Source organism: Prunus persica, chromosome G7 (genome assembly GCF_000346465.2).
Source record: "Prunus persica cultivar Lovell chromosome G7, Prunus_persica_NCBIv2, whole genome shotgun sequence".
NCBI classification, from domain to species: domain Eukaryota; kingdom Viridiplantae; phylum Streptophyta; class Magnoliopsida; order Rosales; family Rosaceae; genus Prunus; species Prunus persica.
In genome coordinates, this window is record NC_034015.1 from 7827428 (window position 1) to 7840379 (window position 12952).

A 12952-nucleotide genomic window follows, 5' to 3' on the forward strand; every position below is an offset into this window, starting at 1 on the left:
CGGGCTCCACGAAGATTGGGCAGGCCCAAAGGCAAGAACAGCCCGAGTCATTACCTGAGGGCACTAACGTCAAAAAATTAAGAATCTTTTTTCATACATACCTAGCAATTTATTATTATTATTAATCTCATACATCAAAATAAAATTAATCCCATGTGAATAGTAATTGTCTTTGGATTGCCATGATAATGGGTGGAAAAGCTAAAAAAATATTGCTATGGCAGACATTATTCATGTGAATAGTGCCTGCCCTTACCCTTTGCTATGGCACCATGGGTGAAAGTGCTCTTAGCCCTAAAAAATATAAACCAAGCTTTTGGGTTGTTGAATAAATCCACAAAAATTAATTCAATAGCAATTTCCACTTCTTTGTCAAAAATTTAACAATTCCATCATTTTGTTTTGTTTCTCAAATGCCGCATTTGAAAATATCATCCGGTTCTGATCCTTTTGTTGACAGGATTTTTTGTATCATATCAGCAACTAATGTTCGTGCTGCCTAGTAGCAAAATCACAATGGGGATACTTATGAATCATGTTATTTTGTGGTAGGCTGAGATCTCAAATAAGACTAGTAGTAGTGAATTATATAAGACTTCACTCGTCTATACAAGAATCAAGCAGAGCTAGCTTGGTTGTACAAAAGATCATCTCTCCAGATAGCCGTTACCTTACACAAATTTGGTTATCTTGTTTCTTTCTTTTTGGTTATGTTTGTGTTTGTGCTAATGCAGCCAAAATATTACCCTAAACATTACATACACTTCAAGCAACTCAACTGCAAAAGAGATTCTTGCTTCTGCTCAGAAGAATGATTCATCCAAACCCACTCTGCACAACTCTACCTGCAAAATGATAAAGACATGTTAAATGTCCCTTATGTTTTTTTTTTTTTTTTTTTGAACTTTCAAAAAAGCGTTTTTGCCGATCATTTTCTTCATTATTATATGGCTACCCTGTAAAAGTGTTTTTCTCACTTAAATGCAAACAAAGAATCCGTCGAAATGTTTTAACTATCCCCACTATTAGTTTCCAAGCTTTGAACCAATCAATTTGAATAGTAGCAAGCTAGCCGTGCAAGCAATTCTATGCATTATGTCATATCACTAATTAAACACTCATTCCTTAAACTGAAAGCTATGGGTGCAAAGAGAATATATCCTTCCAGTCATGGCTTATTTGATGAATTTCACAATTTATATTCTCGATCCTTATATGCTTACATCTTGACTATAAAATTATTAATGTACATATGTTAAATATGTGTGTGTGTGTTTTATATAGAAAAACTTAACATCGATCTTCAAGAAAGCTGCTTTGATTTACTAAAATGAATATGTGCTTTTGAGAATACATCATCAACCACATGCAACGACAGAGCAAACACAAAAAAATCATACCTTTGCTTTGTCCTGATATTACTTCTTGTGGATGCAGAAATATGACCTCTTTTATCTTTCGCGTTGCTTTTCTTGGCTTTGGATTTTGAGGCCCCTGTCATATCATCAGTTTAGAACAAATGTACAATACAACTGCGTTAAGAAAAAGCTACGATGCTTACTTAAACTACCTCTTATGTTAACATTTGGCGATTGAACTTCAATATCCCCTGGTTCTGATTCTGTCAACTCACTAGAAGTACCGGAATATTCTTCTGACTCAACAAGTCTAGATTTTGACATTTCATCCACAGACTTGGTCATCCCTTCAATAGAAGGATCAACGACTTCCCCATCTGTTTCTATACCAAATACCCAAGGTTAGACCCTAACCACAGAAATTCAGAAGCATAAAACATGCATGGAACAAATTCTTTAGTACGACATCCACTGAGTTCAGCATGCCACAGCAACGACATCCATCAAAGAGTATAACAATCCTAAAATCTTGAACACCTTGATAAACTGTGGAGTCGGAAGGACCAACTATCATGTTTGATCCTCAGAATCAGAACCTTCTTCAGAAATTATCATAATTCCATATTAGAGCACCAAAGCATAATCAACACCAAGCATAAGTTGATTTCATGCTTATAATTATATTCCAATTCCATTGGTTATCACAGTAACTTGATTAAGCATAAATTGATTGCGCTAACCTTCAGAAATATCGGATTCTGAACTAGCGTCACCGGCATTGCTGGTAACCACAAAACTTTTCATGCTGCTGATCTTTTGTTGATGAATTTGGGCATTTCTTGCTGTCACTTCTTGTTCCTTCTTTTCCAAGTGTAACTTGTTCAGCTTATCCTCAAACTCCTCAATGCACATTTTAACTTCTGGTTTTGCAAACTTCTTGCCCTGTTTCAGAACAATTGTAAGAAAAAGAGAACTAAAGAAGATTTGATAATTCTATAAGAGGAGACGATTCAATACCTTGCTTATTATGTTTCTAAAGTGGTCCATCACAGAATCCTCCGATAGGACGTGTTCATATGTCTTGAATGACTCTATGAGCTTTTTCATTCCCTTTTCAGTGAATGCCAGCTGAGAGAGGCAATAAGAAATATATTCCCATTGTCTGATATCTGCAGCAATAAAGTGGCCCAAAAGCAAAAATTCTACCTTTAGTGAGAAATTTGAGTAATGGAAAACATCAACAATAACTCAATTTCCTAAGACAGCATTGGGAACAGACTTCAATTGTTGAAGAAAAACACGAAAAAAAAGTTGCTCTGACATTTCAGAAAACAATAATTACAGATAGGGTGTTAGTAGCTTCCATATCCTAGGCATGATGTTACATATAACAAGCTGCATCAACTAAACCAGGGAATACAGCATAACAGCCTTCTGGTCTTGGAATATCATTACTAAGCTTTGTCTTGTGGAAATAAGACTCAAACAGACGTGGATAATAAACATACTACAGTTTATTTTCCCTTCAACTTTCTAGAAGGCCCTGCAGCCCACAAATAGAAGGGGAATAAGCATCACACATAGCTGATGAAGTCCGTACTTAAGTACGCACACCTCTTTTAAACAAAACAAACCAAAAGGAAAACTGAAAAAACCAGGTTTCACAAATCACCATCTCATCAGGAACAGTCAACGAGGTCAATCTGAAAACTTGCGATGAACAAATAATGCTATACACTAAGCATATGCTTAACACAAATAAAGGTCATTATCATTTTGCACCCAAAATTGTATGACTGCCATAAGTTCAAAATTGGCAACACAAAAAGAACTACCAAATCATAATATTTTTTCAAAAAAGGGGGAATAAATACCTGTAACTCCACTAAACCTATTGCAAAGCTTTTCAACAAGAGCTTCCATTTGCTTGTCCTGGAGAAATACCCAAATAACATAATACCTTAATAGGAAACAAATAATTGCTAAAGGAACCAAACTGAAATAAATTGTACCTTCTTGATGGAACCAATCAAGAACTGCATGATGTTGCAAAAGGACTCTCTCTTCAGATTCTGGTTGGATAACTTTCCAAGTATATCTGGAAGCAGATTATATATAGGATTGCTACCTGTAGCAAAAATTGTGGTGGAAAAACCTTACTCTTTATCTAGAAGGAAATTCCACAAGAACAAGAGATAAATGATAGTGTCAAAACAGAGTAACTGGATGCATATCAAAGTTTACCTTTCTTAGATAACTCATTAAAAAACAGTTTTGCCAGATTTGAAATCCTCTCATCTTCATCTTCTAATCGTACAGCCATTTCATTTATGTAGCCTTTAACCTGATCAAGAAATAGCCAAAATTAGAGACCACCTATCATAGCAAAATAAAAAGAAGAAGCAGTATTGCCAAGCCTCTCAAACCTTCATCATGTCATTTAGTATAAGGTGTGAAAGCACCAAAACAGCATTCTTCCTAACAGAAGCTGAAGGGTCTTGTAACCTGGAATACATATTCTCTGTCCATGGTTCTAACAGATTAGGGAACCGAACTGCCAAGTCTCCAAGACTAATAGTGCAATTAGAACGAACAATTTCTGATGGCGCACTCTCCACAACTGTGAAGAGAAGCTGAAGATTTGCATCACTGGAAATTACACTTACAAGTCAGAGACCATGTTTGAATGTTCTAAATAAATCCATGCCCACCAACATACAGAGAGAGAGAGAGAGAGAGAGAGAGATATCTCACCAGAAATTTGCATCGATAATCATAAACCGACATAAAGCAAGCATTGCAGAAACTTGTAGTTCTGGGTACTGAAAGGATATGACAGTTAGTCAATCTATTGAATTAGTTATAAATGAAAAAAAAAGAAAGAAAAAAGATATAACTAGGAACATACAAACTATACAGAAGAAGTGCAGTTTGTACTGTCTAAATTTTAATAATAATAATAATAATAGATACACACATACTATATTGTAACTATATACAGGACATCCATCCAAAGTTTTTGGAATTAAAAATAAAAATTAATACATATGATCTTATATGTTCAACACCTCCAGAAAGGTATTTTTCTTATATTGACTAAACATTAAAGGATGAATTCATTATCATAATTCAAATGTCGTAGAAAACAAAAGAAATTTCCATTTCCACATACACTAGTAGCCAATCCTCTGTTTTTCTTTTTGGGTAGGAGTGAGGGTAATGACTGAATTATAAAGAATTTGATCATAAATTCAAGTGTTGTGGAAAAGCAAAGAAAAGCAGGGGAATCACCTTTTGCATCAAACTAAAATTTCTACAAAGTTTTGACAAGAATTGTGAACAATGTCCAATCAAATTCTTGTCAGTGGAACCCCCACAAACTATTTCCTTTTCTGCTTTTTCAGAGAGTGTGTCAAGTAGTGCATCTTCAGAAGCAGCAAGTCCAAGCTCAGCATTGATACCATTTTCCTGTAGGATGGCACCAAAGAAGAAAAACATTTAAATGTACAATATATGTTATAGCACCGATCAATTTGGAAAAGAATACTGAATAGTTGCTAATAACAGTACTCTATTTCATTGATGATTCTAATAAAAAACAATCTCACCTTAGGGGTACCGTTACCGTGCTGATCAGTATCTGTCTTCTCTTTCCGAATTTTCTGTTTCTGAACTTTCCGAAGGCATGATTCAATGTATACCAGATGGTTCATGGCAATATGACTTATGACAAAGAGATATCTACTAAGTTTTGCAACCTGAACTGTGGTAAGTATGACAGCACTACCACTGGTGATTTCACTCTGCAACTCCTCACCCCCACTACATTCAAATACAGAACTTAGGGATTTCTTCACTAGATTGGAAGCTAAAATTTCCGGAGTTGGATGAATTGCATATATAGCAGCTATGGCTTTGTCAGCAGCAGCATACCATATGTTTTCTGGAAGCCAAAACCCAGTAACTAAGCTCTCTAAAATACTAAAAACCCGGCTTCCATTACTAGACAACAACTTTTTCCTATCTTCTTCAGACAATCTCTGGAGAGCAATGCATGCTGTCCTAGCAAGTAAAGGTTCCATCTTAGCCCAACGACCAAACCCAATATCAATAATGTCCTGTAAATGAGAGCCAAGAACTATACTGGATGATTTTGCTGCCATGCAAAGGACAGACAACGCACCACGACTTTGCTCGGCAGTAGTTCCACTTACGTTGAAGCAAAAGAAATCCCACAATGCTGATATCTGCAAAAACAAACACCTAGTAAGAAAGTTGGCTCTTTAAATAATGGGGAGACAGAATAAGAGATTTCAACACTGAGAAGAGATTTTTGGCTTTTAAAAATTGGTATGAAAGGTTTCAAAACTGAGTTGACTGAGAAGCACCACTGAAACATGTGAAAAAATAACATAGACCCGTATTCTAAAATAGATACTGAGGTTGCCTTTTGGTATGAATCTGTTTTTCCTTATCTGTACTAACTGTGGAAATCACAATCGGATTCCATTTTATGTGTATGCATATACTTGCTTGTTTAGACTAAACCATGCAGGGAAAATGTAGCTGCACATGATAGCAAGCCTACTACAAAGTTTTTATAAGAACCCACTTGGTAAGGGGGAATGGAAAACCCTTTTTTCTTTATTAAAATCACTTTATTTAAAATGTCAACCGAGTCATAAAGTTTTACATGTTTAATATTTGGCTTAGTTGACATTTTATATTAACCCAGGTATTACAAGCACGCCACCAAAACAATTTTATAATTTACTTGAAAATACTTGGCTTCACTTCTACTTGCCTAAACTGATCTTTTTAGACCCATAGTAGAGTCAATTTTGGCAAGCTGAAAACATCAAGAACATGTGTATCTTTTCATGCAAAATAAAAAAATTATTATCACATAAATAGAAGCTTTCAACAAACTTAAGCAAGACTGTGAGAACTGAAAAGGACATACCGCACCAGTGGATATATCACCTTTAGACACCAAAGCACCAACTATAAACTCAAGAGCAGCTAGGTCTCCAATATTTGATTCTGTGGCAAGATTCATAAGATTCTTGGCTGTTTCTGCTGGGCTTTTCTTTATGTAAATTGTAATGAAAGCATTTTCCACAGCTTCATAGATGGATTTGTCTTGAGAAAATACCTACAAAGCCGAGACACATTTAGGATCCTATACATCTCATGAACCAGCCAACAATCAAATCTAGAGTTTGTTAATCGAGATTGAACAAATAGGAAAATTCTTGACCCAAATAAAACATTGCATCATTATTTCTAGAGCTTGAGTTAAAATAAAAACATACCAGTGGCAGCATCTTACGGAGACATGCTTCTGAGGCATCAATTTGAAACTGCTTGCACCTCATTAGCAAATGTATTGTGTTCTCAACATCAGTCGCAGAAGACGATGCCATCAATTGAACAAGTGTTGGTATTGTGGCAGATATACACTTTGAAAACCTTAATCCAGCCTCAAGTGATGCTACCAAGGCCCTAGTCTGCTCTAAGTTCCCTACATCAGGCACAGAGCCATCTTTCTGCACTATATGTTGTTCCATATCAGGCAAGCAACTATCAGGCAAACTGTCCTGCTGCTCCTTAGTCACATCTGCATCTGCATCATCAACCTCACTATCTCCAGTAGTACAATCATCAGATGGTGACCTGTTCTTTTCACTTTCTGAAGATATATCTGGTTCAAGCTCTTTCAGCTTGTTCTTGTACTGTTGTAAGGTTGCTTCAAACGAAGCTATTCGAAGTTGTGGACCAAATGGGTTATGCTGTAACATCATAATAAGCAAATTTAGTGCAGATTTTCTAACCATTGCACTCTTATCCTCCAACCTCCCAGAAGCAACTTCTGCAAGTTCATTCCACAAGCCAATTGAAACAGAATGCTCTTCACATAGTTCAGCCCAAACCTGAAGAACCCGACTCCTTGTATAAGCTGAAACATCTCGACACCGCTCAAGCAAAATTTCCAACATGGCATGCTTGGTTCGAAGACGAACAGATTTAGAACTCACTTCACCTTCAACATCCTGAAAAGCCTTGGCAACAAGCTTTCCCAAAACCCCAACAAGAGCATTCCTTATCTTATAAGATTCCCCACCAAAATGTGGGACAATGAGGCCAATGTTGGTAGACACCAGTTTAGGTAGCCGATCAGAAAGTTCCACCAAAAACCGACCAACATTTTCAGCCCCAACAGTGTCCTTGATGTAGTCTTTTGGACTCGTCCTCCCTATTTCTCTGATAAGAGAACTGGCTAGACTTCCATCTGCATGCTTCTTCTCTGCCCCAGCAACCGCGTCAGCAATGTGGGTAACAACAAAATCATATTTGTGAACTAGATGCATGATCGATGCACATGATTGTGCCATGTACTGGTATTTTGTGGCACAAGTCCCAATTATACGACACAAAGCATCTTTTGTGTCAGTGTCTTTCAAAAGCGCAGCATTCTCAAACAGAGAAAATGCAATTCTACAAAACCCCAAATCAGGAAGGGAAAAAAAAATCAATTTGTAATTAACCCGAAAGAAAATATATAAAACTAAATCTGATTGACTTGCAGTAGTAAGTCCAACTTACTTGGCAATGAACGAAATAAAATTTTCTTCCAAGCCTGATGAACCAAAGAGCAAGGCAAGCTTGATCTCTAATGAATTAGCAATCAAATTAAGTATGCGGCCTCTTTGTGGCTCCCAATTCCATGTGTTCTTAGGATGCTTCTTCCTGGTACTTGCTGTGACCTAAGTCCAAGCAAAAGGCTTCAACATCTTGGCACAAAAACTGGCAATATCGCACTCAATATATACATGTTTATAACATTTAAATTTATGTGTGCATGCTTGCAAACAACATGTACCGTGTTAAAGTAGTAGAAACAAATAGAGAGTGAGATAAAGAGATATGTAGGAAAAAGAAAACACCTTCACATTGTTGTTGGAATTGATGTTGGACTCCTCAGTGAGAACAACAGTAAGGAGGAAGAATGTGTAGATTTTAAAAGCATTACGATGTGATGCAACCCGATCCAGCACTGGAGTGACATCATCCTGACCTTGAGAAACCCGTGATAGTGAATCAACATTTGGGAGGAGAACACTGAGATTGGACCGAAGACTCTCTAGAAGATTAACCTTACAAGATGGGGGTAGATTATTGTAACCCCGAATCAATGAGTACACACGATCAAACACATCTTGCTCTTCAATACAAAATAGCTCCTTATCGGAGAGATCAAAGGATATGCCTGTTGGTGCCACAAGGGAAGAAAAATTCAAGAACTGCAAAAAATTTTAATATCCTCATACTTAGTTGTTCTTGTAATTAGAGTATTTCATTTTAAATCAGATAATACAGTTGACTGTTTGTCCTCTTATATTTGGGATCAGAATACGCGCATTCTCAGTCCTGCTTCCCTATTAGAATTAAAAAGAAAATAAAAAAGAAGCAATGCATACAATGGTTTTGCAAGCAGATACATCAATTTTCCATATAGCCAAAAAAATGTGAATTTCTAACTCCAGGAAGTCAATACTTACAATGATTCTTGCTTAAAACCCAGGAAAAAAAATGTATTTGTTAAAATAAATAAATTCAGCACATAAACACAAAATTCAGCTAAATCCATTCCGTTGGTTCAATGTTCTTGAATTCAGTTTGAATTTCAAATGTTTCTGCTTTTCTTACTAATCTCCACCACACTTTACCTTTTTCTATGGTTTCCTTAACAATAAAATCAGCATCTACTTGGTTGACTTGACACTTTGAGGTGACCAAATGCTAAACATTCAGAATTAACTGAACCAGAAAATTATAGGAGAGGGATCCACTTCTTATGCACATCAATTTCTTTAAAAAGCAGGACTAGTGAAACTACGTGAGGAAGAGAGAGAGGGAGATACCTTTGACGAACTCTTCGAGTTCAGAGGGACGAAGAGAAGCGATGTCGAGCGGGTTCCGAGCGTAGAGGCGATTGTCTTCGTGTTCTTCTTCTAAAGCTCTCAGGCTTTGGGGAAACACAAAGGAAGGAGCCATAACACACAGACTGAGAAGTTCTCTACGCTATTTGCTTTTTCTAATTTGCTCCTCTCTCACTCCACAGATTTCAAATGGAAGTGAAAATGTTTGAACGAGCGGGACTTTTTTGAAGAAAAAAACCTACAAATACCCCCGCGGCTACGCCACGTGGCATACCGGTTTTGGGCATAGTAAGGAGCCAAATGCTTAGCTGCCACATGGCATACCAGCTAAGTTGGTGATTAGTTGTGAAAAAATTTATGAGGTGGTGTTTGTGTAATTTCCCTTCATTTGACTTTCGGTTATTTTTTTTTCTTTTTCTTTTTTTCAATTTCAAATTGTGAAATTACTCTTAGGCCTTCTTCAACTCATGAAGGCTAAACTCAAATTTTCCCTTTTCAAAAAGTAACTATTTGGGTTTTGCTCGGACTCAAATTGTTTTTTCTCCCAACCATACGGACTCAAATTTTAAGTCCGCAACTTTATTAAATTGTTTAAGAATGGTTTAAGTCTAATTTTTTTTTATGGATAACTTTTCTTCATTTAATCTTTTTAAATAACATCATAATTTAATTTTTTGAACAATTTGATCTAAAAAAAAATTGAAATTTCATAAATTTAATTTTATTCCAAAAGTAAACACACAACATAGAAAAAACACGCAACATAAATAAATAAAAAACTTAGATTTAATCTAGATCGTTAATTTAAAATTACTATTAGAATTTAAAAATAAAAAAAAAGATTATTTGAAATCCAACAGCTCTTTGAGCTGGAAACACCCAACATGTGGGCCCCAGTGATACTATTTTGATTATAAATAAAAAAAAAGGGAAATAGCCAAAGCCCAACGGCTCTAGCTTCTAGTGTCGACACGTGGCCCATGCCACAGACAAGCCCATCATATTTCAGTAACCAGCGCGGGTCCCACCATTTTTCAGAAGCACATGGGCTCTGCCACCTCAACGTGGGGCCCAGTGAATAGTATTGGGTCCAGGCAATACTTGGACCTATATTTGGGTCCAAATTTGGATTTTCTCAAATTTTGGGTCCTTCCTTTTCTTGGGTTGGGAGAGGTTTGGGGGAATATTTTGGGTTTGAGTCCAAAGGTTGGAGATGGCCTTATGCATAGGATTACTGAATAAAAATCGTTCCACTACTTCTATAGTGTGTTTACTAATCAAGAATTGAATTCCACTTTTGAGGATTCCTGTGTTTACTTCACATCAAGGAATTGAAAAAGTAAGTGGGGCTCATGCAAAATTAGGAATTGAGGGCATGTTTACGTATCAGTAATGGGTATGGGAGGAAAGGGAATGATTTCCATTCCTGACTTCCCCTGCGTTTACTTGCAATCAGGAATGAAAAAATAAGTGGGCCCCACCTCAAAATCCCTAATCACATTCCCTCAAAACTAGGTATCAAATCGACTAGGGGGGACTAGTCGATACGATTCCCATTCCTGCTTTCTCTTATTAACTTCCAAAAATACCCTTACCACTTTACTATAATTCCAAAATAACTCAAACCCTAAAAAAAATAAAAATACACGCCAGAAGGAGTTCAAACAACTCAAACCCATAACGTTACAACACAGCCTCCCTGGAGCAGCAGAAACTATGTAAGTCACTCCATCTATCTATCTATCCCTCTTACTCATTAATTCAAAACCCCTTTTCCTATAGCTTTTGGTTTTGGGTGAATTTTATATATGTGATGTGGTGAAAATGTGTAGGGCATTTTAGTAATCAAATTAATTTGGATTCTGATTCATGAAAATTAGTAAACAATAACAATGGGAATCAACCCCATTCCTTTACTAATTTCGTATGTTTAGTAAACAGCTTAATGGGAATGATTCTTCCCATACCGATTCAGTAGTTCCCCGATTCCTAAATTATCTGATTCCTTACTTTCTCCATTACTGATACGTAAACATGCCCTGAATTCCTAATTTTGGAGGAATTCAATTCCTAAATGGGAGGAGGTAATCTAATTCAGGGAGAACCAACCCATCAGGAATTCGTTTTTTTCTACCCATTATATCCTCACACACTTTTCAAAATTCCAAATTTGCCACTCTCTTTCATTACCCAACAAAACCTAATACGTTCTGTCAAAAAAATCCCTTCTTCTCTTTTTCTCAGTTGCTGCCATCTTCTCCTAGCTACCACCTCTTCGTGCTCAAGAATTCTCAGGTAAGATTTCTTTCTTACAAGTTTTCTAGTTGTTGTTCTTAGTATTTCTTGAATATTATTATTTTGTATTCGTTTTCCCATTGTTCTTTGGTTTTTTTTCTTTTGTTTTTCCTCCGTATTCTTGTGGTAATATTAATATAATATGTAGATGATGAATTTTTATGGTTTAGTAAGGATACCATGATAAGTTCGCCATTGTTGAGTAGGAGCTACAGGTTTGGTTTTTGGGTTTTAGGTTTGGGTTTTTTTTTTCTTTTTCGTGCTGAGCTCTTTTTTTTTCTGCTTTTTTTTTTCTCTAAACTTGTTCTTGGGTCCTAGTCGGAGTTTTACAAGCTTTTATGGGAAAAATAATTAGTATATCAAAGAGACTTATCTTTCCTATATCATAATACGCCTTGTTAATATGCATTCAGTCAAAGTAAGAGAATGTAAGTGCTCAAATAGTTCTTATCTTTGTCAGTTAATAATTAGGAACATAATTTTGTAGGTGGTGTGATGTAATAGATTTACATGAATTTTTTATCTATTTGGTTTCATTCTGTGACTGGTAGGAGATGAAGTTTATGGCAAATTTATTAGTTCTTTCTATAACAAAGATGTTGATTTGGTACGAACTGCCACTTATCAAATTGCATTTCATAATATTAATTGGTGTATACATGTTGTTATTTTTCATTGTGTTCTAGTCTTATAATTTGATTGAGTTTTTTTTTCTTTTTTATTTCTTTATTTGCTTGGCAATTGATGTCCTTTATGACATTTTTTTCTCTTGTATGTGATGTAGGCAAATGGCTCGTCTAAGTTTGTCCACAAAGAAGAAATTACATGTTATCTTAAATGCATTGATTGTCTACCTTCAAACCATATTTGTTGCGTGTGCTGCTGCTTATTTCTATGCTTGGTTTCATTTCCAAAAACACCTTAGAAGTCCCTCAAGATCAGTTATAAGATTCTATAAGCAATTAGATTACCTATATGTCCTAATTTATGAGAGTGATGTGACATGTATTGCCCAACTACGGATGGCTAGACAATCATTTCATAAATTGTGTCAAATTCTTGTCACTAGAGGACAACTACGACCGACTCGAAATGTGTCCGTAGAGGAGATGATTGCAATGTTTTTACATATTCTTGCACACCATATTAAGAATCGCACAATCAAGTACAACTTTAGTAGGTCTGGTCGAACAATTAGTAAATATTTTCATGAGTGTTTGAAAGCAATAATTCCATGCCAAAAGGATTTTTGGGGGGAAAACACCCGAGCCTATCCTTGAGATCTCAATGGACCCAAAGTGGAAGTGGTTTAAGGTGTGTAATTTTGTTGCATTATTACAATTTTTATTAAAAGTT

The 12952-nt window shown here is 36.0% G+C and overlaps 1 protein-coding gene across 2 annotated transcripts; it reads right to left on the minus strand.

The window, feature by feature from the left end:
* On the minus strand, positions 560 to 9842 carry LOC18769099 (condensin complex subunit 1). 2 transcript variants are annotated; one of them, XM_020569395.1, is made up of 17 exons: positions 9284 to 9842; positions 8306 to 8628; positions 7965 to 8125; positions 6674 to 7856; positions 6322 to 6513; positions 4967 to 5605; positions 4650 to 4826; positions 4113 to 4180; positions 3785 to 4007; positions 3603 to 3702; positions 3371 to 3486; positions 3233 to 3290; positions 2376 to 2527; positions 2099 to 2300; positions 1571 to 1735; positions 1401 to 1494; positions 560 to 845 (listed from the first exon to the last, which is right to left on the minus strand). In XM_020569395.1, exons 1-17 carry the CDS (start codon positions 9414 to 9416, stop codon positions 842 to 844), a joined length of 3990 nt encoding a protein of 1329 aa, XP_020424984.1. In that variant the 5' UTR covers positions 9417 to 9842; the 3' UTR covers positions 560 to 841. The 2 variants fall into 2 exon arrangements, with proteins under 2 accessions (XP_020424984.1, XP_020424983.1); XM_020569394.1 differs by having other exon boundaries at positions 1571 to 1741.

Coding starts and splice junctions, on each gene's coding strand:
- LOC18769099 (XM_020569394.1), bottom strand. CDS start 9,416: ATGGCTCCTTCCTTTGTGTTTCCCCAAAGCCTGAGAGCTTTAGAAGAA. Junction 3,487..3,602: donor TAATGAGTTATCTAAGAAAG/GTAAACTTTGAT, acceptor TTTTTGCTACAG/GTAGCAATCCTATATATAAT. Junction 1,742..2,098: donor AGAATCCGATATTTCTGAAG/GTTAGCGCAATC, acceptor TATTTGGTATAG/AAACAGATGGGGAAGTCGTT.